The sequence below is a fragment of the Hyperoodon ampullatus genome, assembly GCF_949752795.1.
Source record: "Hyperoodon ampullatus genome assembly, chromosome: 7".
Classification (NCBI taxonomy): domain Eukaryota; kingdom Metazoa; phylum Chordata; class Mammalia; order Artiodactyla; family Ziphiidae; genus Hyperoodon; species Hyperoodon ampullatus.
Window position 1 is genome coordinate 6,139,016 of NC_136920.1, and position 23,777 is coordinate 6,162,792.

The 23,777-nt window shown below is 45.3% G+C and overlaps 1 protein-coding gene across 3 annotated transcripts in view; it reads right to left on the reverse strand.

The window, feature by feature from the left end:
- PPFIA1 (PTPRF interacting protein alpha 1) overlaps positions 1 to 12,588 on the reverse strand; it is a gene marked incomplete at both ends in the record, with an annotated part of 85,031 nt that extends 72,443 nt beyond the window's left edge. For all 3 annotated transcript variants that reach the window (XM_079707548.1, XM_079707547.1, XM_079707546.1), the window contains one exon: positions 12,325 to 12,588. In XM_079707548.1, the coding sequence (XP_079563674.1) occupies positions 12,325 to 12,588 (264 nt within the window). The remainder of the gene's footprint in view (positions 1 to 12,324) is intronic.
- Between the last annotated feature and the right edge of the window lie 11,189 nt (positions 12,589 to 23,777).

Genomic DNA, 23,777 nt, shown 5'->3' on the forward strand with positions numbered 1-23,777 from the left:
ATATTCTTAAGATACATTTATTTGTTCTAAGACCCCAAAGAATTGCAAAGAAATTATAAAACTTCATACAGTAGGATGATTATAATAATATGGTATTAAAATGTTAAAAATATTTCATGTATATCATAGCATAAAGAAAATAATGCTAACATCATTAGAAATCAAAACAGTGTAAGACAAGAATTATAAATAGATAAATTAAGGGGAAAGACTTCATTTTAATTTGTTAAGGAAATATCAATATGAAATCCACGGTTTTTAAAAAATGAATATTTTTGTCTAGCTCTGTTCCCTAGGAGGACCTAAAAGATGCTCACCCCTGTGACACGGGCACACCTGGCCCCCAGATACTGATTTCTAAATGCTTCCCCACGAAAAGGAACCAGGGCTCCTCAGAGGAATGATTTCAGATCTAAGGCAGGAAAAACACAAAGTGGGCCTGGGACAAATTTTTGTTCCAGAAAACAAGGAAACATTCAAAGACTAATAGGGCCTTGGCAAAGGCCACAGGAGCCAATCCAAGGGGGACAATATAAGCATCTAAGGAATAATGACAACTGACTGTAATACACCAAATAAATACCAATCCAGTGTCCACAGTGACTGAGAGAGAAAGAATAAAAAGGGATGCTCTTTTCAGAGGAGTATCAATTAATAAACGAAGGAGGACCGAGAGTCGGAGGAATCATCACTCTGCAACTTCCAATGAAAGAAGTGATTTGGCAGGAACACCAAATGGATGCTAAGGTCCTAGGAAGTCCCCTAGTGACCAGGAAGGTCCCTGGGGAGCAGGAGGAAGTGCAGAGAGAGAGACAAAGAGGGGTCAGAAACCACTGCCTCAGCCCAGTGAGCCCACCTCCCACCACAAGAACGGGACCACCACAAATCATTCCCTCTCAAAGTGAGGGCAAAAATGGGGGAAATGAGGTAAGGCTGGGAGGTAAAGTGGGAGACGTTAAACCCCTATGGAACGCGAACTACACATCATTTATACTTTAAAATGGTTTCTAACTGGTGTATTGCTCTTATAATTTTCTAACCAGTAAAAAATGTAAATCATATTTAAAGCTGTTATGGGGAATATCATCATGCATAAGTTTCCTCCAGATAAGAACCATTTCCTTGGGCTTCCCTGGTGGTGCAGTGGATAAGAGTCTGCCTGCCAATGCAGGGGACACAGGTTTGATCCCTGACCAGGAAGATCCCACATGCCGTGGACCAACTAAGGCCGTGCGCCACAACTACTGAGCCTGTGCTCTAGAGCCCGCGAGCCACAACTACTGAAGCCCGCGCTACTAGAGACCGTGCTCCGCAACAAGAGAAGCCACCACAATGAGAAGCCTGCGCACCGCAACAAAGAGCAGCCCCCGCTCGCCACAGCTAGAGAAAGCTCACGCACAGCAATGAAGACCCAACGCAGCCAAAAATAAATTCAAAAAAAAAAACAAAAAACCCTGCTGTATAAAAAATAAATTTAATTTAATTAAAAAAAAAAAGAGATAAGCAACTGGCCTAACAGCAGGCAGTTAATTTGTAGTCAGAAGTAAAATGCAGACCTGTCTAGCTCCAAAATCCATGTTAAAAAATTAAATAAATAAATGAAAGAGTAATCTGGGGAAAAAAAAGAAGAATATGAGTCTTTTTGAGGATCTTTATATACAGGGCAACACTGCTTCTCCAGAAGAGTTAGTTACCAAACTACTTAGCAGTAGCTAGAGCTAAGAGCTAGCAAGCAGAAGACAGGGTAAGAAGAAGGAACTTAGTCTCTGAGAGAACAGCATATTTACAAAGAAACTGCAGGAAAACAAAACATCTCCTGTGAGGAATGACCTACAACCCAGTATGGCTGGTGCGGGACAGAGAGGTCGCTGGGGTCAACCCCTCCTTGAATCAACCTGGTGGAAGAAGAGGGTCCAGATCTCGCCAGTGGACCTCAGAGGCGGCGTCCGAGAGACAGGAAAGGTGCCTCCTCCAGGGCCTGGAGACTAGGAGGGGAGACAAGCGGTCTCCTTGCTTTCTGACCACCTGACTAGGTAGAAAACTGTACCATCTCAGGAGGAGGGACAGACGTGGGGAAAAGCTTGTTTGGGCCCGTGCTGAATTCAAGAGGCCCCAAGTCCACCCAAATGGAGGTGCGCCAGGCGAGCATGTGTGAGCTCAAGCAGCAGAGCGGGCAGGACAGAGGGTCGTGGGAACGTGAGGAAGCCGCCGGCCGAGTCCCCCTGCGCAGACACCAAGCATCGGCCGCTGCTTCTGCTGCGGTCCTGTCCACGCATCAAACTTGGCCAAACTCAACTACACAGAGTCTTTCATTCTCTTTCTCTTTGCACAAATAAAGAGATCTTGGGCCACGGGACCCTTCCTACACACTGAGTATTCAGCACCCAGAACAGTGCCTGACACAGAACAGGCGCTCAGTGAATATTTGAAGATATTAGTGTATATATTATACACATAAGCAGTATGTATACTTTATTAAAATATTACACACATTGTTCTGTGCTCTGTGAGATGGGTGACGTTAAGGGGTTTAACACTTTTGCCTGAAGTACTGACGCTACAGCTCAGCCCATGTACCCCAGTGACTCCTCCGCCAGTGGTTTCTTCCCCATCCCTTCTGGCCCTGCCCCACCCATCCTCCACGCAGCACCAGCATGACCTCTAACAACCTTCAACCAGATGGTGTCAATCCTTCCCCACTGAGGCCAAAACCCTCACCACTATCACCACTATGACCACTACGACCACCATCACCGCTATCTCGAGACGAAATGGCTGCAGAGCTCTGCCTCTGCCACTGTCTCCCAGGAGACCAGAACCTGGAAGCAACTCGGTCACAAGGGGCCCCACGGAGACGGAGGGCTCTGCTCAGCGGCGCAGTGAGTGTGTGCGAAGAGGGCGGGGCCGGTGCTCGAACACGACTTTGAAAGGACACTGTTCCAAAGTGGTACTGAACAGTATTCACTGTTCCAGAAACCAAAAGCACTAGAAATACCCGTGGTCTCCTGAGAGGGGTTTTGCCACCTCCACTTACTGAAAAAGCCGCCAGTGACGCTCACTGGAAGGGCCCCACCTGAAGTCCAGGGCATCCCTAGAATCCACCCTGGATGCGGAGTCACTGAGCCACTTTCACCTCACTCTGATTCTGAGGCCAGTTCTCCCTGACTGACTCACTCACTCAAGCTCAGCAGTGCTGATCCACCCTTGCTAAGGGCACTGACAGTGAAGCCCCACCCCGCTGCGAACTCACCGGTGCTTGAGACAGGCTGGGGATTCTTCCCACCAGAGCCTCTCGACCTCGGCCCTCGGTTGCCAGATAACTGGTGCCGTGGAGGGGGCATCGCAGACGTTCAGGGGCATCCCTGCCCGAGCCTTGACGGCCGTGGCCCCTCAGACCCCACCAGGTGTCACCCCTTCCTCCGTCCCGCATCGTCTCCTGTCCCCTCTCACCCTCCTGGCTGGGCTGCGCTTCCGCCCTCCTTGCGCTCCGATCCCGGCACAGGCTACACTGCTCCCCGCTCAGCCCAAACCTCTGCTGTGACAACCAACACTCCTGACGCAGGCAGACTAAGCTGTGATTTTAGGACCTTAGTCCTTCGGGTGCTTGCAGTCCTGTATCCACCAGTCTCAGGAATTAGCAGACTCTGGCAGAGACAGCGGCACAGTTTTGGGGTCCTGCCCACAATTCAATCTGAACACATTCTCTTTTCTCGGTTCTATATATTGGAGTTCTCTGAGATGTCTTTTTAAAATCTGAACTGTTGCTTTCAAAAAGACTGTAAAATCACTGCACTCAACTTTAAGAATAAAATCTTCATTTTCAACTTTAAAATGAAATTGAAAGGAAGACTAAAAGCGGTAATTTTTTTAAACACTGAAAAAGAAAACCCACATGTGATCAATTCACAGAACAAAGGTCACATAACCCTTCCCACCTCCTCAGCCTTCTCCTGATGCCACCGCCAGCTCGTCATCACCACCAGGCTGGCACAGGGCAAGGGGAAGAGGGGAGACCAGTGCGGGGCTGGGACAATGGCCGCAAGAGGAGCCAGAGTGCAGGTCCTCTGTCTCCAGGGGGAGTGGGCAGCTTGCTCCATCCTCTTTCCAAGCTCAAGTGGCCGAGCATGGGCAAACTGGGGATTCTGATTAGAAACGGAATAGTGGGGACTAAGCAAGGACCAGTGGTCCTTGTTCTCCTGCATCAAATAAAGGTGATCAAATATATTTACTATTACGTGTTGCTTCAGATGGAGAGAACACACCAGTTATTCCCCACTTCCAGTTATGTACGTGAGCAGCTTGTAGGTCAGCCCGCCAAGAACTAGAAAAGCTAAATAAAATACATTTTTAAAGTCTGTCTGAAGGCATCAAAGGGGTACTGAGGCAGCCAAAACTGGAGGGTCCAAGACTCCAAAGAAAAGGGAAGCCCAGTGAGGGAGCGGGAGACTGAGAGGGGCTCTCCTTCCCTCGGGGCATCTGCCCACGCTGACTCTGGGAAGAAAACGCAGTGAAAAGTCAAGCAGAGGGGACTAGCTAACAGAGCTCTGGACAGTTCCATAAGGCTGGGAAGACAAAAATTCTAGTACAGGCCTGACAAGTCAGCCAGGACTTTACGGACTAAGCTCCCCGAGAAAAGGGAGGCACAGAAAATGAGCCCAGCACTCTGCACAGACTGGCTGAGCAGCTGAGTTGCAGTAACCTCATGGTGCTCAGGAGACAAAAACTGGGCTTCTGGACCTGCCAAGGAGGGGCCCTGGGAAGCTTCCAGATGGAGACCCTGGAGGGCTCCACCCTGGGGTTGGGGGGAAGGTGGGTGAAGGCAGCTGAGACTGAGGCTTACAAGGACTCCCAGCCTCCAGTCACTGAGTCCCCGACTGAACCGAGAGCTGTGACCCTACCCTGGGCCTGCGTCACAGGAAACTCTGAAGGAAGTCAGCATCACCCAGAACCTCTACAGTTTTTCATACATAATGTCCAACACTCAACCAAAAAAACAAAAACGGGCGTAACAACAAATAGGACCAAGAGAAAAAAAGAACAGAAATAGAAACAGATCCAGAGGGGACCCATACCAGATGCAAACTTCAACTAGAGTTACCAGATGCAAACTTCAACTGTTCAAAAATATACTTGACAAAAGGAAAATTTTCCAAGAATCAAAACGGATTCTAGAACTTGAAAATAACAGTGATTGAATTTAAGAACTCAATCTATGGGCTTAACATCAAATCGGACACAGCTGAAGAGAGGATCAATGAACTGAAGGATGGATTAGTTTAAAAAAAAAAAGAACTTAGAGGAAAAAGAGTCTATCCAAGGAACCCAAAAGACACTGCAGGACACTGTTAAAAAGATCTAGTGTACATATAAATGGAGCTCCTCACAGTGGAGCAGAGACAGGAAGGGGAATAAGAAACACCTATAAAGATAATGGTCAAAGTTGGTTAAAGAATCAAGCCATTGACTCAACAAAGAAAACCACACATTGGTTTTCAGCAGCTCTTCTGGTGTCTAAGGCAAAAAGAAAATGTTAAAGTGCCCAGAGGAAAAACGGCACTGCCTTTAATGGCACAACAACACTGAGAGCTGACTTTTCCAGAAAAAGGAAGTCAGAAGATAAGGGATTGGCATCTATAAAATGCTGAAAAACAAATAACCACCAACCTGGAATTCTATACCCAACAAAAACATTCTTCAAAAGTGAAGGCAAAATAGGGGCTTCCCTGGTGGCGCGGTGGTTAAGAATCCGCCTGCCAGTGCAGGGGACACGGGTTCCAGCCCTGGTCTGGGAAAATCCCACATGCCGCAGAGCAACTAAGCCCATGCACCACAACTACGGAGTCCGTGAGCCACAACTACTGAAGCCCTCACGCCTAGAGCCCGTGCTCCGCAACGGGAGAAGCCACCACAATGAGGAGCCTGCGCACCACAGGGAAGAGTAGCCCCCACTCGCTGCAGCTAGAGAAAGCCCGCGTGCAGCAACAAAGACCCAATACAACCAAAAATAAAATTAAATAAATTTATTTTAAAAAAGTGAAGGCAGAATAAAGACGTTTCAGGCAAATGAAAATGAGACAACTCATCACCCGCAGACATGAACTAAAAAAAATATTAAAGTAGTTCTTCGAGAAAAAGAAGTCTCTGACAGAAATATGAAAAAACAAGTGAAAAGCAACAAAAAGGGTAACTATGAGAATAAGTCACAATATTAACTGTACAAAACAATGATGATAATGCCAAAAATATATCTAAAATTTTAAAGTATGATAGCAGTGACACAGGAGGTGGGAGGGTGTTCAGGGCAGTTTGAGTGTCAAAGAAAACAGCAGTGTCAGGGGGGCAGTAAAGGCAGGCACGAACCTAGGCTGAACTGTAAAACACGCCCTGTGTCTGCAAGTGTATATCCGACCACCGACACAGGAACACAGAGTTAAAAACACTTCATACTTCTCAAAGAAGGTAAGAGAGAAACAACCCAGAATAGGTGGGACAAACAGAACACAAATAGTAACACTGTGCCTATAAACTGAAATATTGCAATTGCATTTAAATAGAGCAAATACTCTAATTAAAATATAAAAACTGTCAAACTGATTAAAATAAAAACTATACACTATTCACAGAGGTACATGTTAAGATCACAATCAGGCGAAAGGAAAAGATACCCAGGCAAACACTAACAGGAAAGTGATGTGGCAGATATCACTGTCAAATAGTGTCTGAAGTAAGAAGCGTTACTAGAGATAAAAAGGAACATTTCATAATGATACAAGTTCAATCTAGCGAGGAGAATTCTAAATTTGAATGTACCTAATACCATAATCTCAAAACATCAACACATAAAAACGGAGAGAAGTAGAAAAGGAGAAACAGCCAAATTCATCATCACAGTGGGAGCCTTTAAGATGCATCTCTCAGTAGAAGGGGGCTGTCCCGTATGCAGTCACGTGCAGCTATGAGGTAGTGATACTTGAAGCGTGGCTGCTCCACACTGAGATGTGCTGCAAGCAGGAAATGCACAGTGGATTTTAAAGACTTAGTATGAAAAAAAGAGCGTAAAATATTTCATTAGTTTTTTTCATGTTGATTACACACTGAAATGATAATATTTTGGATATCTGTGTTAAATAAAATATATTAAAATTAATTTCACCTATTTCTACTTTATTTAATGTGGCTACCAGAATCTGAATTACATGATTAACAAACCTGATCTAACTGATACACACAGAATACTGCATTCCCGCTGATACGCACTGCTTTCAAGTACCCAAGGAACACTTCACAAAATGAATGAGTATTGGGCCATCAGGAAAGCTCAACTCATTTCAAAGCATTGAAATAATGCAGGGTATCTTTAGGGATTGCAGTAGATAGACAGTTTATGCCCCCTCAAAATTCATCCCCCGCAAGGTGATGGTATTAGGAGGCATGGACTCCGGGAGGGGTTAAGTCCTAAGTGCAATGAGCTCCCTTTTGCCCCCTTCCGCCCAGTGAGGACAGTGACAAGAAGCTGGACATCTAGGAACCAGGAAACAGGACTCACCAAACATGGAATCTGCCGGCACCTTGATCTTGGGACTTCCCAGCCTCCAGTACTATGAGAAATAAATTTCTATTGTTTATAAGTCAGCTAGTCTATGGTATTTTATAACAGCAGCCCAAAAAGACTAAGATAGGGATCTTCATGGAATTAAGCTAGAAATCAACAGAAATAATGAGAAAAACCTCCCCAAACACTGGGAAGTTAAACGACACACTTCTTTAAAAACTTTTTAAATAATAATTTTTGGAAACACAATGAAAATTAGGAAATACTTTTACATAAAAGATAAATGAAAGTTTGGCTTATTCAAATTTGTGGGATGCAGCTAATGGTGTTTAGAGGGTAACTTATAGCCTTAAACACATATACTGGAAAAGAAAGAAGGCTAAAAATCAATTAAGCATCTATCCCAAGAAACCAGAAAAAAGAATAGCAAACGAAACACAAAGCAGATGGAAGAAAAAGGAGCAGAAAATAAGGAAATAGAAAACAAATATGAAATTAAAAAAAGAAAAATCAATAAAGCCAAAAGTTGGTTCTTTGAAAGGACTGATAAAATTGATAAAGGGAAGCCCTTAATTCATGATTTTAAAAAACTCTTAGCAAACAAAGAATAGAGGAAATTTTTCATATTTTCATAAAAATATCTACAAAAAAGCCACAGTAGGGCTTCCCTGGCAGTGCAGTGGTTAAGAATCCGCCTGCCAATTCAGGGGACATGGGTTCGAGCCCTGGTCTGGGAAGATCCCACGTGCCACGGAGCACCTAAGCCCATGCACCACAACTACTGAGCCTGCGCTCTAGAGCCTGCAAGCCACAACTACTGAGCCTGCGTGCCACAACTACTGAAGCCCGTGTGCCTGGAGCCTGTGCTCCACAACAAGAGAAGCCACTGCAGTGAGAAGCCCACAATGAAGAGTAGGCCCTGCTCACCACAACTAGAGAAAGCCCACACGCAACAACAAAGACCCAAAGTAGCCAAATAAATAAGTAAAATAAATAAATTTTTTTTAAAAATTAAAGAAAAGTTACAGTAAATATCATATGTAATGGTGAAATAGTGAAAGCTTTTCCTCCGATACTGGGAATGAGAAAAGGATATTTATTCTCATTACTTCTGTTCACCACTGTATTGGAGATCCTAGCCAGTACAATAAGGCAAGAAAAAGAAAAAGGGTTATAGCAACTGGAAAGAAAGAAAAAAAAACTTATCTGCAGACATAATTGTGTATACATAGAAAATACAAGAATTATTACTAGAAATAAATGAATTTAGCAAGTGAATACAGAAAAACTAATTCTATCTCTACATACTAGTAATTTATAATGGTATCAAAAATATGAGATATCTAATTGAACATGCATAAGACATACAGAAAACTGTAAAATTTTAAGACAAATTAAAGAAGATCTAAATAAATGGAGGACTATATATACTGTGTTCATGGATTATAAGAACTATATTAAAAAGACGTCATTTCTCCCCGCACTGGTCTACAAATTAAATTCAACCTCAATTAAAATCCCGGCACATTTTCTGGGGAAAGACAGCCTAGTGGATTCTAAAATTTATTTGAAAATGCAAAGGGTCAAGATTAGCCAAGGCAATACTGAATAATGACTCAGGTGTAGGATTTAAATTACCAGATATGAAGACTGACTAAATCTACAGTAATTTAGATAGCGTTGCATTTGTGCAAAAGAGACAAAAAGATCAATGCAGCAGAGGGGAGTCCAGAAACAGACCCATACACTTACGGTCACTTGATTTACAACAGAGATGACACTGCAGCACACTGGGGAAAGGATGCTTTTTTAATAAATTACAACTGGATAGCCATACATTTAAAGGAAAAAAAAAAAAAAAAAGGAAGCCTGGCCCCTATCTCACACAATAAACAAAAATCAGTTTCAGATAGATTACAGATCTAAATGTAAAAGATAAAACAATAAAGCTTTTACAGGATAACATCTTCATGCAACTTCGTGATGATATCTTTCAATGAACACAAAGCGCATTAAATATTACTGAAAAGACTGATCACCTGGGGTACATTAAAATAAAAAAATATGCTTTTTAAAAGACACCACTGAGGGCTTCCCTGCTGGCGCAGTGGTTGAGAGTCCGCCTGTCGATGCAGGGGACACGGGTTCGTGCCCCGGTCCGGGAAGATCCCACATGCCGCGGAGCGTCTGGGCCCGTGAGCCGTGGCCGCTGAGCCTGCGCGTCCGGAGCCTGTGCTCCGCAACGGGAGAGGCCACAACAGTGAGAGGCCCGCGTACCGCAAAAAAAAAAAAAAAAAAAAAAAAAAAGACACCACTGAGAAAGTGAAAAGGCAAACACACCCCCAAAAAACCTGCCATACATATACGTACTCAGAATATATAAAAAGAACTCCTTCAAATCAGTAAGAAACAAAACCGACAGCCCAATCAAAAAATGGGCAAAAGACAATTATTTCATCAAAGAAGGTAAGCAAGTGGCCAACGAACGCCCGGGATGTTTACTGGCCATCAGGGAGCAGGTCCCCACCCCACTGAGCTCCTACCGCTCAGCACCACCACACAGCTACAGCCAAAGAACTGCCGATACCGAGGGTCCGAACAACCAACGGCTCACACACTGTGGGGGGCAGGACAACGGTCACGACCACCACCTTGGATAGATCCTACTAAGGCTGAACATACTCCATCACCTGGCAGTGCTACTCCTTTGAACACACCCAACAGAAACACATACATATCTGCACCAAAAAGCAAGTAAGAACATTCAGGGCAGCATTTGTAAAAACTAGAAACAACCCAGATACCCATGAACAACAGAAAGAATAAATTATGGTACATTCATACACTGGGTTATTAAATAGCAGATGAGAACGAACAAACCTACATGGATAGAGCTCGCAAAGATAATGTTGAATGAAAGAATCAAGAAATAAAATATACACGTTACTTTATTTCATTTACATAAAGTCAAGAACATGCCAAGTTAATCAACGGCAGAAAGTTGAGACCACAGTTAGCTCTGGGAGACAATTACTGGGAGTGGGTGGGAGGGGGCTTCTGGGAAGCCTGGTAATGTTCTATTTCTTGGTCTGGGCAGTGGTTACAAGAGTGTGTTCGCTTAATGAAAAATTCACTGCGATGTACACTTATGATTTGTGAATTTTTCTGACGTATGTTCTGTTACAGTTAAGTTTTTCTTAAGTACACTATTACTTGCCTACATAATCTGGCAGGAGTTTATTCACACGCCTACCTGGTCACACAATTAGCCACCAAACAGAAGACAAATGCCAAGAAAGGGAAGGATCCAAAAAGTGTTTACTTAATGGTTCCTGTGTTTCTAAAACGCTGGACTCAGGTGCTCAGGTGGTGAGGTGAGCTGGTGACGTCATCACATTCTCCACTCAACAAAGCATTTCCAGGCTACAACACAGAGCAGCAGCTAGCAACAAATCACTGAGCGACTGTCCCACTGGCTGCTGTGACAACCTCCACTGCATGAGACTGGACTTTACAAAACTCCTGTCCCTTACTTGTTACATCCCTTGTGCTCATCCTTTCAAAAAACTACACTTCAGTGTATGTACCTCAAATTACAAGAAGACAAATACAGTTACGAAAGAAACAAAACAAAACAAAAAACCCAAAGTACTAAAAAGATTTACAAATACTACAATAAAATCCCAGTAAAACATAATTTGGCCAACCCTTCTAAGCTTGTGGTAATAAAATCGGACCCAAACAAACTTGGTAATTTACAAGATTCAAATGAGAAAAAACTTAATGATTCTCAAATTGACCAAGACAGAACATTACAGCACTGACATCAAATTATTGTTGCCAAAAAGGAAATCCAAATGTTTAGCTTATCAATGTTTCAGGAGAATTGACTAAAGCCCAGAAATGCATTAAGGCTAGTAAATATTCATTTACTAATTTACCACTGCAGACCCATCATGAGAGAATAAATGCATGCTTATTCAGGTCTACCTGAAAGCACCAGAAAGGCACCTATTATGAATAGGTAAAATGGCACCTACACAGCTCGTAAACACCCAAGTAACATACACATCTCCCACTGTGCTCTGTGCCACCCAGCGCACACTCTTCTAGCTGAAACCCTCTCCCTGCTCCTATCATTAGATCCTCACTAGGCTCCATAAGAAAAGGCCTTGAAACACTGCTCCAAACACAATATCCTTAGATGAAAAACTTCAGTGACTGTAAGCTTTATAATTCTCATCTGCCAAAGAGAAAGTTCCAAAGGAATCCATCTTCAGTCTTCTATCCCCTAAAACAAACTTGATTTACAAAACACTGGTGTTCTGAGAAAGGTGGACTGTAAAAATATTTTTCCTGTGAAATCAATCCTATTTGTCCAGTAAATTTCATTAGGAAATTGGAAATACATAATACAACCCATGGAAATACACATTTAGGCAAGGAATAGCTTAAGACAGCAAAACCGAAGGCACCACAGAGCTTGGTTACTTCATGGCCCTTTTTCAAAAACTCTGGAGCACTATTCCAAATCTAGGCAGTTCCTTCTGCCGCTCCAAAGGGGAACAAGAGCAACAAGGTGTTTTTACAGAACTTTATGGTACACCAGAGTTTGTTCTCACTAAGAAGTTTAATCCTCAGGAATTTTATCTATATGGGACTTACAAATAACAGAACCACCATTTCACAAGTGATTACGCAAAATACACATCTAAAAATTTCAACATCGTAAAAAAGCGTTTAGAAAAAACTCAGGTGAAAATCACCCATACCTGTGGAAGCGCAGTATTGAGCTGCCTCTGCAAGGAATCTCTTTCGTGACCAACCTCGTGTAACTTCCCCTGGGTTAATGCCAGCGTTTCTTGGGTCTCTCTCAGAGTGTCAAGGAGACGGTCCCTCTCTTCCAGCATGGAGACCATCAACTGTTCAAAATGTGAATCTGCATCTGGCTGTGAAGGGGAGCTGGACCCATGGCTCCCACTTCCTCCTGGGGGGCCTTCTGCTTCACTGATGGTCGGCATCACCTCGCACATCATCTTGAAATGAAAGACCCAGACCATTGTCATCAGGTGCAAAATAAAGGCTTCCACAAAGCTGCAACTTTATAGCTATCTGTAGCTGCTAAGTGAAAGGCTGACAGCCTCATTATTGCCAGATCTGACTGCTATGCTCTGTACAGAAAAAAACTGGGAAAACGTACACATGCATATCCAAAGTGCCCAGAACACACAAGATGAAGACATTTAATACTGACAATAATCCAGTGAAGGGGTAAAGACCAAAGAAGACTACCCTCACATAAAGAACAAACCCTGTGGCATTTTCTCTGCAAAGCTGTACTTTCTAGTTGTTGAAAACAAGTGTGCTTCTGTAACCTTTTTTTTTTTTTCCTTTCTATTTCCCGGTGGGGGAGAGAAAGTCAGAACACGTGCCACCCAATCATTTTTCAGGAAAAGCACAGAAGGAGCATACAGCCAGTAAAACTGACAAGTACAAAATCCATCAGGCATCCTAGAGGAATGTGTGCAGTCAGCTCCTAGGAAGGACTGACGGCTCCCTGAATTCTTGGGCTGGATTTGGTGAGCGATAAAAGGAACTGGACTCGTTAAGCGCGCGAGAAGTGTTTTTCAACGGCTGCAATGGTTGGTCAGTCAACCTAACTTACGTAAATTAACAGACACCTCCCCCCCCCAAAAAAAATTCCACAATGGAAATATAGCAGGTCGAGACAGACGTGCACGGCTAGGAAGGAAGGAAAAGTGAAAGGTGAGATTACGAGAGGCTACTAAGTGTCTCAAATATAATGACGGGGCGAGGGGCAGGGGGCCGGTTCCCGAGGCTGCCGCCGGTGTTCCGGGCTCGGCGGACCCCCGGGACGGAGATGCCCAGGACCGCGTACCACGCACCTGACGGTGACAACGACTCTAGCCCGCTCGCACCCGCACCCGGTGCTGCAGCAGCCCGGACGCCAGGGTGGCGAGAACGATTCACCACGGGAACCCAGCCTGGCTCGGGACTTCCTGCGGCCACAGGTCCTCGCCCCCGCGCCCAGCGCTGGGGTCCCCGGGGGCGCGGCTCACCTGGCGCTGGGGTCAGGGAGGGGGGGCGCACGGCCCTGAGAGCCCGTTCGCCGGGGGTCCCGCGGGCACCGCCCCCTGCCCCCGCGACCCCGGGCCCCGCTGCGCACCCTTCCCCCGGGGCTGACACTCACCAGCCGCGCGGCCCCCGCGGGGAGGGCGCCGGCGCCCGGGGCTCCGCTCCGCCCCAACCCTGTTTCAGTCCCCCTATCCCTTACCTTGCTCGCCGGCGGGAGCGGGCGAGGAGGCTCCGCGGCGGCTCGCGGGCGGCTGCTCGCTCCAGGCGAGCTCGGGGCCCGACGAAGGCAGCCCGCGCCCGCCGCCCGCCCCGCGCCCGCGGCCCCGGGCCCGCCGCCCCCAGTCACTAAGGCCGGCCTGCGGCCGGACACTGGCAGAGCACAGGAGGAGCGGGCCCGGCTGCGCGTCGCCGGCGTCAACGTGCCCGACGTCGGGCGCGTCGGCGCAGCGTCAGCGCCGAGCGCCGCCGGCACGCCCCGCCCCGTCCTCCCGGGGGAGGAACCCAGGGGGCGGCCGAGTGTGCAAGCACCGCCTCCTCAGGGGGGCGGGCTCGCCTCTCGGACGCCGATTGAGTGGATACAGCATAAGCCCCGCCCCCGGCCCCGCCCAGGTGGGTGAGCCTCGGTCGAGTCGCCGCTCCTGATTTCCGGCACCGGGCTCCGGGGTTTGGTCCTTTTCCCGAGCAGCGGCTTCCACCTCGGGGGCTGCCCCCAACTCTCCGCTTACAGCCGCGGAGGACACCGAAGGCCGTTATCGAGCGTCTGCTGGGTGCCAGGTTCTGAGCCCGACACTTCCCGAAGGTCACGGCTACACACCTTACGCCGGAGCGCATCCCAGTGCAAGTCACCTGTTTGCAGCTGGTCGGAGCCTACGGTGTGGCCTCCGGAGCCTCTTAGGAACCGGTCCTTGCACGACTCGGAAGGACGCGGTTTCTACGCAAGACCCATTACCGAGCTTTACCTGCAGTACCGGGGGAGGCAGAGATGGGCAGCGTTTGATGTTGAAGCTCCTGGGCGCTGTGTCGAGAAGGAAGGCTTTGGAGCTAGGCACACCTGGTTCAACTTCCAGCAGATACTTCTCCCTGCGGTGTGGGCCTGGGCACCAAGGGGGAACCCACTTGTAAGATGGGAGAGTGATACAGACCTACCCCAGGGCTGTTATAAGAAACAGAATGTGCAGGAGCACCCAGTCAAGGACCTGGCTGGGGAGGAACTCAGCGAATGGTGGTCCTTTTTATCTTTCTTAGCATTGTTATCCTTATACAGATCCATATTTCATCCTTGCTCAAACTTTTAAAAACCCCTGCTATGTGCCAAGTCCTGTGCTATATATTGCAGATGCAGAGATTAATAAATACACCTTTAATAACTTAAAGCAGATGCTCCCCACTCAAGGTCTGACTCCTGGATCACAAACTCTTGGCAAAACAAAATGTCCAGGCATTGTTGCCAAGTGACACTGGCCGCTGTCTGGCTAAGTCTAAGTGAAGGCTGCATGGCGGGGGAGGGGGGTGAAGCCTTCCAAGGTAGATTCCTTGATTCCCAGTTGTGAGCTCACCAAGAGCAGGCGCTATGTCTGATTGACTTTCTTACCTCCCAAGTCCAGGACCACACCTTTCATCCACGTATTTGTTCACTCAATAAATATTTGAATGACTCCACATAAATATGAATTTGCATCCCTGATCCAGGGTCTGTAACAGAGGAAAACATCCAGCTCTCCTCAAGTACCAGTACCAGCTTAATTCATCCAGCCCATATTGGCACCATGCTCAGAAAGTACCTGCCTCCTAAAACATCAGCGCAATACTAAAATTGTGTTCAACAGAGTAGAATGTTCATTCATTTCATGAACATTTATAGAACACTGTGAGCCGGGCATGGCCTAGGTTTGGGGAACACAGGACTGCGAAAGACATCAACTGCCCCCAATTCACAGCCTGGAGGGGAGAAGAGAAACAGACTATTACAATGTCTGTCCTAGAAACAGCGTGTGACTTGGTGCCTTGGGACCACAGAGGAGGGAGGAACCAACTCTCCATTGGCATCACAGGGGCTTCACAGAGGGATAACATCTGAGCTGGGTCTCAGGATGAGCAGTTTTCCAAGCAGAGAAGGGAGAAGCCCATTTGGTATAGTGGCAGGAAACAGAATCCCAGATTTCACTCATTTTCATGCATTCATTTCATTCCCTCAGATTGCAAAATCGGTTAAGAGGAAAATTGTAAGCAACCTCAAATGGCCCAGAAAAAAAGACTGGTTAAACCATTGCACTGCAAATGACAGCTTGATGACATTCAGAGGTATATTTTAGATGACTGGCAAAATTCTTTATCCTGACTGTAGTGGTAGGTACATGACTGCATGCGTTTGTCAAATCTAACAGAACTGTACATTAATGTGTAAATTGTGTCCTAACTTTAAAAAATTGAAGTATAGTTGATTTACAATGTTGTGTTAGTTTCAGGTGTATAGCAAAGTGATTCAGTTATACATACATATATTTTTTTCAGATTCTTTTCCCTTATAGGTTATTACAAAATGATTGAGTATAGTTCCCTGTGCTATACAGTAGGTCCTTGTTGGTTATCTATTTTATCAACATATACCTAATTTTTTTAATGGGAAAAAAAACTTTAAAAAATACCAAGTGACACACAAGTATATAGAGTGTGAGCCCTAATTCAAAAAAGAAAAGTTGGTGTTTAGTTGAAGTCTGTATTATCTAAAATTTATTATCTTGTATCTGAAAAATTCTAAATATTATTGATATTAATCAAAGTGATACAATTTTAATAAAATGAGTCTTACATGAAATATTTTTGAAAAGTGAAATTCAATTTTAAATCTCAAATTTGTAAAACAAAAACCTGTATGTCTATATGTGAAAACATTGTTACTGAGTTCAATTCATTTCTTACATTTCTCTATATATGTATGTACAGAGATACTCCTAGAAAGAGGTAATGTCAGCCTGTTGGCAGGGGTTGTCTTTGAGGGGGACAACGGGTTGTTTTCACTTTCTTCTTTGTGCTAGTTTGTGCTTTCCAGATACTTTATCATGAATGTGCATTCTTTTTATCATTAGAGAAAAAAACCCCACCAGTGTTACTTTAATAAAACCTAGGCAAGAACAAACCATGGCACATTGCTTTCTGGAAGCTAAGATGACATTCTGATGTAGTTATATCTATATCACTCAACTAAACTCTGTCCCAGAAGTATTCACCTGAAAAATATTTCAGAGGCTCAGTCAGGAAAACAATGAACACGAGAAATGTTTTCCCTCCAATTCTTCCATTAAAGGCTAGATAAAATATGGGAGTACAGGTGGGGGTAGAGTGTTTTTTACTGTGCCCAGAGTTGTGTCTTCACAAATGTGCCTGCCAGCGTTGACTCTCCAGATGATGTAGCTGTCAACCTTGAGCGTGGCCTGGGCCACCTCCCCTTTCTAGAGAGGTAAGGGGCCCGGGAGGAGAGGTGAGATCAGAATGTGGCCTGGCCTCTATCACGGAGATCTGGGTGTGTCCCAAGTCTACTGAAATATGTAAAGCAACCTAATGAATGGTGGTGGGACAATACTACTTGGGGGTGGGGTGGGGTGGAGAGGTCTGAGCTGGGGGTGGGTGATGGAGGATGTGGCTCTCCGTTTAAGAGGAGGAAACTGAAGCTCAGAGATGCAAATAGCCTTTGCCCAGCAGCACCCAGCTAATTTGGGAAGAGCTGGGACTGGAGGCTTGAGTGAACCGGGGTCCTAATTGCTGATCTCATCACTATGCTTGTGAGCAAGGAATGGTCTCTTAAAGGGACCCCCAAAGAGTAAGCACTTTATCAGTGGGTCTCAGTGCTGCCCCAGTAATCCAGTCCCCTGCGGAGGAGGTGAGGCCCTGGGCTTCATTAGCTTGATGACTTTAGCCATTAGAACCAACCCTGTCTGGCTTTCCCACGTATCCCTGCCAAGGTGAGGAGGGGTTGACAGACAAGGAGAAAGGGAAAGAAAGAAGACTATTCGTCTCATTTAGTTCTTAAGATAATTCCCCACACGGCTGTTCCTGTATCCTTCCCACTATACACATGAGGAAACTGAGGTCCCAGTGGCCACTAAGCAGGGAAGATCATCAGCCTGCGTGGTCCAGTTTCCATGGCAGTTCTGTTTCCCACAGTTGACCAATTAGCTGAAGTTTTGGCCCATGACCGAGCCTGTCCGGAGCTTGGTTGGTGTGTGTCCATCCCCAAGAGAGGGAAGGAGAAAAAGCATTTACAGAGAACCCCTAACTCGTGTAGCCTCACTCAAGCCTCACAAGTGTATCTTCCATCCTTTTATGGATGTGAACACTGAGACGCGGAGAGATCAGATTACCTGTCCAAGGCCCACAGTTTATGATTTGGTAGAAGCTGGGGGTCTTGAACCCAAGACTGCCTCCAAAGCCAGTTTTTGTGCTGCTACAACAGAAGGAGTCCCCAGGCCGCCAAAGCTGGGGACAAATCCCCTAGACCAGTGCATCAAGGCACTAAACCTGATGCCCATTGAGGGACTACATGCCTCTCCACCTCCTGGTCTGAAACACGCTCCATTGTCCCAACACAGTGCCGGGCACAGGGAGTTACCAGCTCCTAGAGGAGCTCAGAGCCTCCCACATGGACATGAAGACGTCCATCCCTTTCATCTGTGTAAATTTATTTATTTATTTTTGGCTGCGTTGGGTCTTCATTGCTGCACGCAGTCTTTCTCTAGTTGCAGTGAGTGGGGCTACTCTTCATTACAGTGCGCGGGCTTCTCATTACAGTGCCTTCTTGTTGCAGAGCATGGGCTCTAGGTGCGTGGGCTTCAGTAGCTGTGGCACGCAGGCTCAGTAGTTGTGGCTCACAGTCTCTAGAGCACGGACTCAATAGTTGTGGCACATGGGCTTCATTGCTCTGCAGCATGTGGGATCTTCCCAGAGCAGCGCTCAAGCCCGTGTCCTCTGCATTGGCAGGCAGATTCTTAACCACTGCGCCACCAGGGAAGTCCCTGTGTACTTATATTTAAAAGCAAGTCATAAGCTCCTTGCAACTTGCTTCTCTTGACAACTTCATTATGCTCTTCAGATAGAGCCAATCTAATAAAAACGCCCAGCAATTGGAGGAAGAAGGGCCTGGGCAGGTAGTTCAGACTCTCCAAGGGCTCGGCTGGGGGCCCAGCCCTGACCTTTACTTTGACCTCAGGTGGAGTCCATACCCATACGAAGCCTTGATCTCTTCATCTGTAGACAGGGATAATAACACCACACTAACTATCATGCTGGGATGTTGTGAGACTCATGGCTGGACATGAGAAGTGACCACCCTGGCATCCCTGCTGGTTCCCTGCTGAGTCTGGTCATCAGGCCCCTCTTTGAAAGACACTTTCGCACAGTAGTTATAATTGTAGGCTCTGGAGCCCAGTGGCCTAGTTCAAGTCTTGGTTCTGCTTCTTTTTTTTTTTTTTTTTTTTTTGCTTGCAGTACTCGGGCCTCTCACTGTTGTGGCCTCTCCCATTGCAGAGCACAGGCTCCAGACGCACAGACTCAGTGGCCATGGCTCATGGGCCTAGCCGCTCCGCGGCATGTGGGATCTTCCCGGACCGGGGCACGAACCCGTGTCCCCTGCATCAGCAGGCGGACTCTCAACCACTGCGCCACCAGGGAAGCCCAGTTCTGCTTCTTTTTGACATGGCTGTGTATTCTTAGGCAAATCCTCTCTGGGCCTCAGTTTCCTCATTCCTGAAATGAGGATGATAGAACCGCCTCATGGGGATGGCTGTGAGGGTTATGCTAGTTGGGAAGGGCGATATAGAAGATCTCTATTATCACCTGAGGGGGCCCCTTTCATCCAGGCCATGCCCATCCCTGGAGAGAATCGGGACTGAGCTGAGTCCTCTGGTATCTCATTGCCCTTTGACCCCGAAAGGCTAAGAGAGGGGCTGGACCCTGATCTTGTCAATTCCACGTAAGGGATAGTGCAGGGGCTTGTGGGGTTTTCCTCTCTGTCAGAAGAGAGAACAGCATGGGAGAAAGCCTTGTGGTTCTTCTTCTTATTTGCCCCCTGACCTTCAGGACATGCGGCCAGGAGCTGTGGCAGTGTGCTGAGGCCACAAGGGGAGACACTGCCCATTGGGTTTCTAGGCAGGAATTCTTTCCCACCATTTCTCATGAAAGTTATGTTTTTCCTAATCCCAAACAGAGATATCAGTCAAGACATCGAGACAAAGGGAAAAGCATTAAAATTCTCTTTGGAGAATGAAATAGTCAACATGAAGAGGTTACTGGTTGGAAAGAATCCACTGGTCAGGTCAAAAGCGAGGTCAGAAAGTGCTCTCACGTGGAGTTGAAGGATAAGGTTGAGATTTTGGGAACCAGGACAGAAGCACAGGGGCAATGACCAGCCACTACGGAACCAGTCTGGCTTGTGGCTGCAGCACATTGTAACTGCCTGCTCGGGGCCCTGCCTGTGCCAGGAGTGAGTCATTCATGTGAATAAAATAAACATGAATGAGTTTATACACACAGGATACTTCACACAAATCCTATGAGTGGTGTTCTAAGGAATAAACAAAGTCCTTAAGTTGGCAAGTTTGTGATCCTGTGTAGTGCTATTAAACTTGCTCAGGGATCTCAGTGTTACATGATTTGAATCCAACTCAGCAATACTTGCTGGCACTTCTCAGTGTTTGAATATTCACTGTAGGCTATGGTTTTATGAAGCAGATGAAATAGTTTCACCACTAAAAAAGTGACCTTGTGGGGATGGAAAATGGTATTCCATGCAAATAGAAATCAAAAGAAAGCTGGAGTAGCAATACTCATATCAGAAAAATAGGCCTTAAAATTAAGACTGTTACAAGAGACAAAGAAGGACACTGCATAACAATCAAGGGATCCATCCAAGAAGAAGACATAACAATTGTAAATATATATTCACCCAACACAGGAGCACCTAAATATATAAGGCAAATGTTAACAGATATAAAAGGAGAAATTGACAGTAACACAATAATAGTCAGGGACTTTAACACCCCATTTACATCAATGGACAGACCTTCCAGACAGAAAATCAATATGGAAACACAGGCCTTAAGTGACACATTAGATCAGATGGACTTAATTGATATCCCTAGAGTGTTCCATCCAAAAACAGCAAAATACACATTCTTTTCAAGTGCACATGGAATATTCTCCAGGATAGATCACATGCTGGGCCACAAAGCAAGCCTCAGTAAATTTAAGAAAATTGAAATCATATCAAGCATCTTTTCCAACCACAATGCTATGAGATTAAAAATCAACCACAAGAAAAAACTGCAAAAAAAGTAACCTTGTGGATGAACCTTGAGGACGTGATGCTAAATGAAACATGTCTGCCACGAAAGGACAAATTCCACATACAGGAGGTCCCTAGAGGAGTCAAATCCATAAAGACAGAAAGTAGGACGTGGGGGCCAGGGGTAGGGGGAGGAGGATGGGGAGTGAGAGTTTAATGGGGATAGAATTTCAGTCTAGGAAGATGAAAAAGTTCTGGAGATAGCGAGTGGGGATGGTTGTACAACAATGTGAATGTACTTAATGCCACTGAGCTATACACTTAGAACTGGTTAAGATGGTAACTTTTATATTCTATATAAATAGAATATAAAATAGAATATAAATAGAATAGAATATAAATAGAATATAAATTTATATTCTATATAAATATATATATATATTACCATAATAAAAAAAAAAGCAACCTGTACTCTCCTATTGCCCAACTCGAATAATGCTTTGGACTCCTAAAAATCTGACCAACATCATTGTCAAGTGACAGAAGTTTTTCTACAACTGGCATATTTGTCATGAAACAAAGGCTCAAGCCTATCAGACAGGGCAATTGATCTTTTTAATATCATATATTTGTGGAATTATCTTTAAATTTTTAATAATTTATTTTTGTATCAAAGAATAGTTGATTTACAATGTTGTCTTAGTTTCTGGTGTATAGCAAAGTAATTCAGATACATACAGAGAGACAGATAGATAGATAGATACAGATATAGATATAGATTCTTTTCCAGATTCCTTTCCAGATTCTTTTCCGTTATAGGTTATTACAAGATATTGAGTAGAGTTCTCTGTGCTATAGAGTAGGTCCTTGTTGTTTATCTATTTTATACACAGTCGTGTGTCTCTGTTCATCCCAAACTCCTAATTTATTCCTCCCCCCTTTCCCCTTTGGTAACCGTAAATTTGTTTTCTAAGTCTGTGAGTCTCTTCCTGTTTTGTAAATAAGTTCATTTGTATTATTTTTTTTAAGATTCCACATATACGTGATATCATATATTTGTCTTTCTCTGACTTACTTCATTTAGCATGATAATCTCTAGGTCCATCCATGTTAAAATGATTTTTAATTGGCATTTGTCTTTTGCTGATAGTCCCTTCTTTTTATGTTTTCTGTTATCCAATATCTACATCAGATAGAGATCCTTCCCACATGTTATTAAAATATGTAATATTGTCAAAATATATTAGTTTATAATAATAAGAAGCCACGAGTGTATGATTTTTTTTTTTTTACAGAAAACCTCTGAACCTGCTTACTAGGGTCCATCATTATTGAAATCATATAAATACACAGTGCTTTGAAAAATAATTAGGGTTTGGGGAATTCTGATACCTCATTCCCAAGTCTCAAAGATGACTATCTGTTGGGAATTTGGAAACCGTGACTGCTGACTTACTGAGGAATGAGGATCGCACTGAGAGGCTGTGCCACCCAGCACCCGCGCCCAGGGCCCTGGGAGTCAGAACAAGAAACAAGCGTGTTGTTTGCACTCTTTCCTTGAATGAATGAATGATCTCACTGCAGCCGGCAAAGCCTTTTCTTTCTTCCTGACACTTCCTTAAAATCACTTTAACTTTGACAGATGACATGACAACTGTGGGCCGTGGCCATTTTAATCCATTTCATTCATTTATTCAACAGACGTGATCATGTCGAGCCACTTGATGCCAGGCGCCGGGCCATGCGCTAGAAATCAGACAGTAAATCAGGACGGCAGAGCTGTGTCCAGCGTCAAAACAGACAAGCAAACAAAAACTGCATCTGGTTTGAAAATCATACGTGTTGCGGCCATGAATGGCTCTGGAGACGGGCTCGCATCAGTTGGATCCCCTACATCGAGAAGTAGTGTTGAGGTTGCCCCGTGGCTGAGAGCTCCTCTCTGCCCTTCTGCTCCCCACCGTTACGCGGGACGGGAAATGAGTTTCCCCGGGGAGAAGCCAGAGAGAGGTGGACAGACATGAACTCAGCGTCGATTAACTGATGAATCCGTGTGTCAAGCTAAGAGCTCTTATGTGCATTTTGGATCTTTGCCTTGGAGCGTCTGGTTGTCCATCTTCACTGCTAACACCAAGTTAATTTGGAATCAAAGGCTTAGCATTTCATGCCAAAAAAAAACAAACAAACCAAACCAAAACAAAAAAGCTGAAAAACTTTTTCTTTGAGATTGGCATGTGTTTTAGTTTGCTAGAGCTGCTGTAACAAAGTTCCACAGCCTGGGGGGCTTAAACAGCAGACATTTATTGTCTCCAGTCCTGGAGGCTGGAACCTGAGATCCAAGTGTGGGCAGGGCTGGTCCTCCTGAGGCCTCTCTCCTCGGTGTGTAGACGGCCATCTCCTCCCTGTGTCCTCCCAGGGTCGTCCCTCTGTGTGTGTCTGTGTCCTTTTCTCCTCTTCTCATAAGGACACCAGTCCTATGGGATTGGGACGTGCCCTAGTGACTTCATTTTTCTTTAATCACTTCTTGAAAGACCCCAACTCCAAATACAGTCACATTCTGAAATGCTGGGGATCAGGACTCCGACACATGAATTTGGGGAACACAGGTCTGCCCGTGACACCCTGCCTCACCAGCGTCCTTGGCTATGATGTAGATACACCAGTAATCTCCCCCCACCTTCAGTGTTAACTTCCTGCCTATCACATTTCCATTTACAAGGTCTGACCATTGACTAGTCTAAGCTGGAACGGCCAGGGTGGACTCAAGGACTGCAGCCTACATTTTACCCCATTGAGAAACATGTTTTAAAAATGAATCTGGGGCTTCCCTGGTGGCGCAGTGGTTGAGAGTCCGCC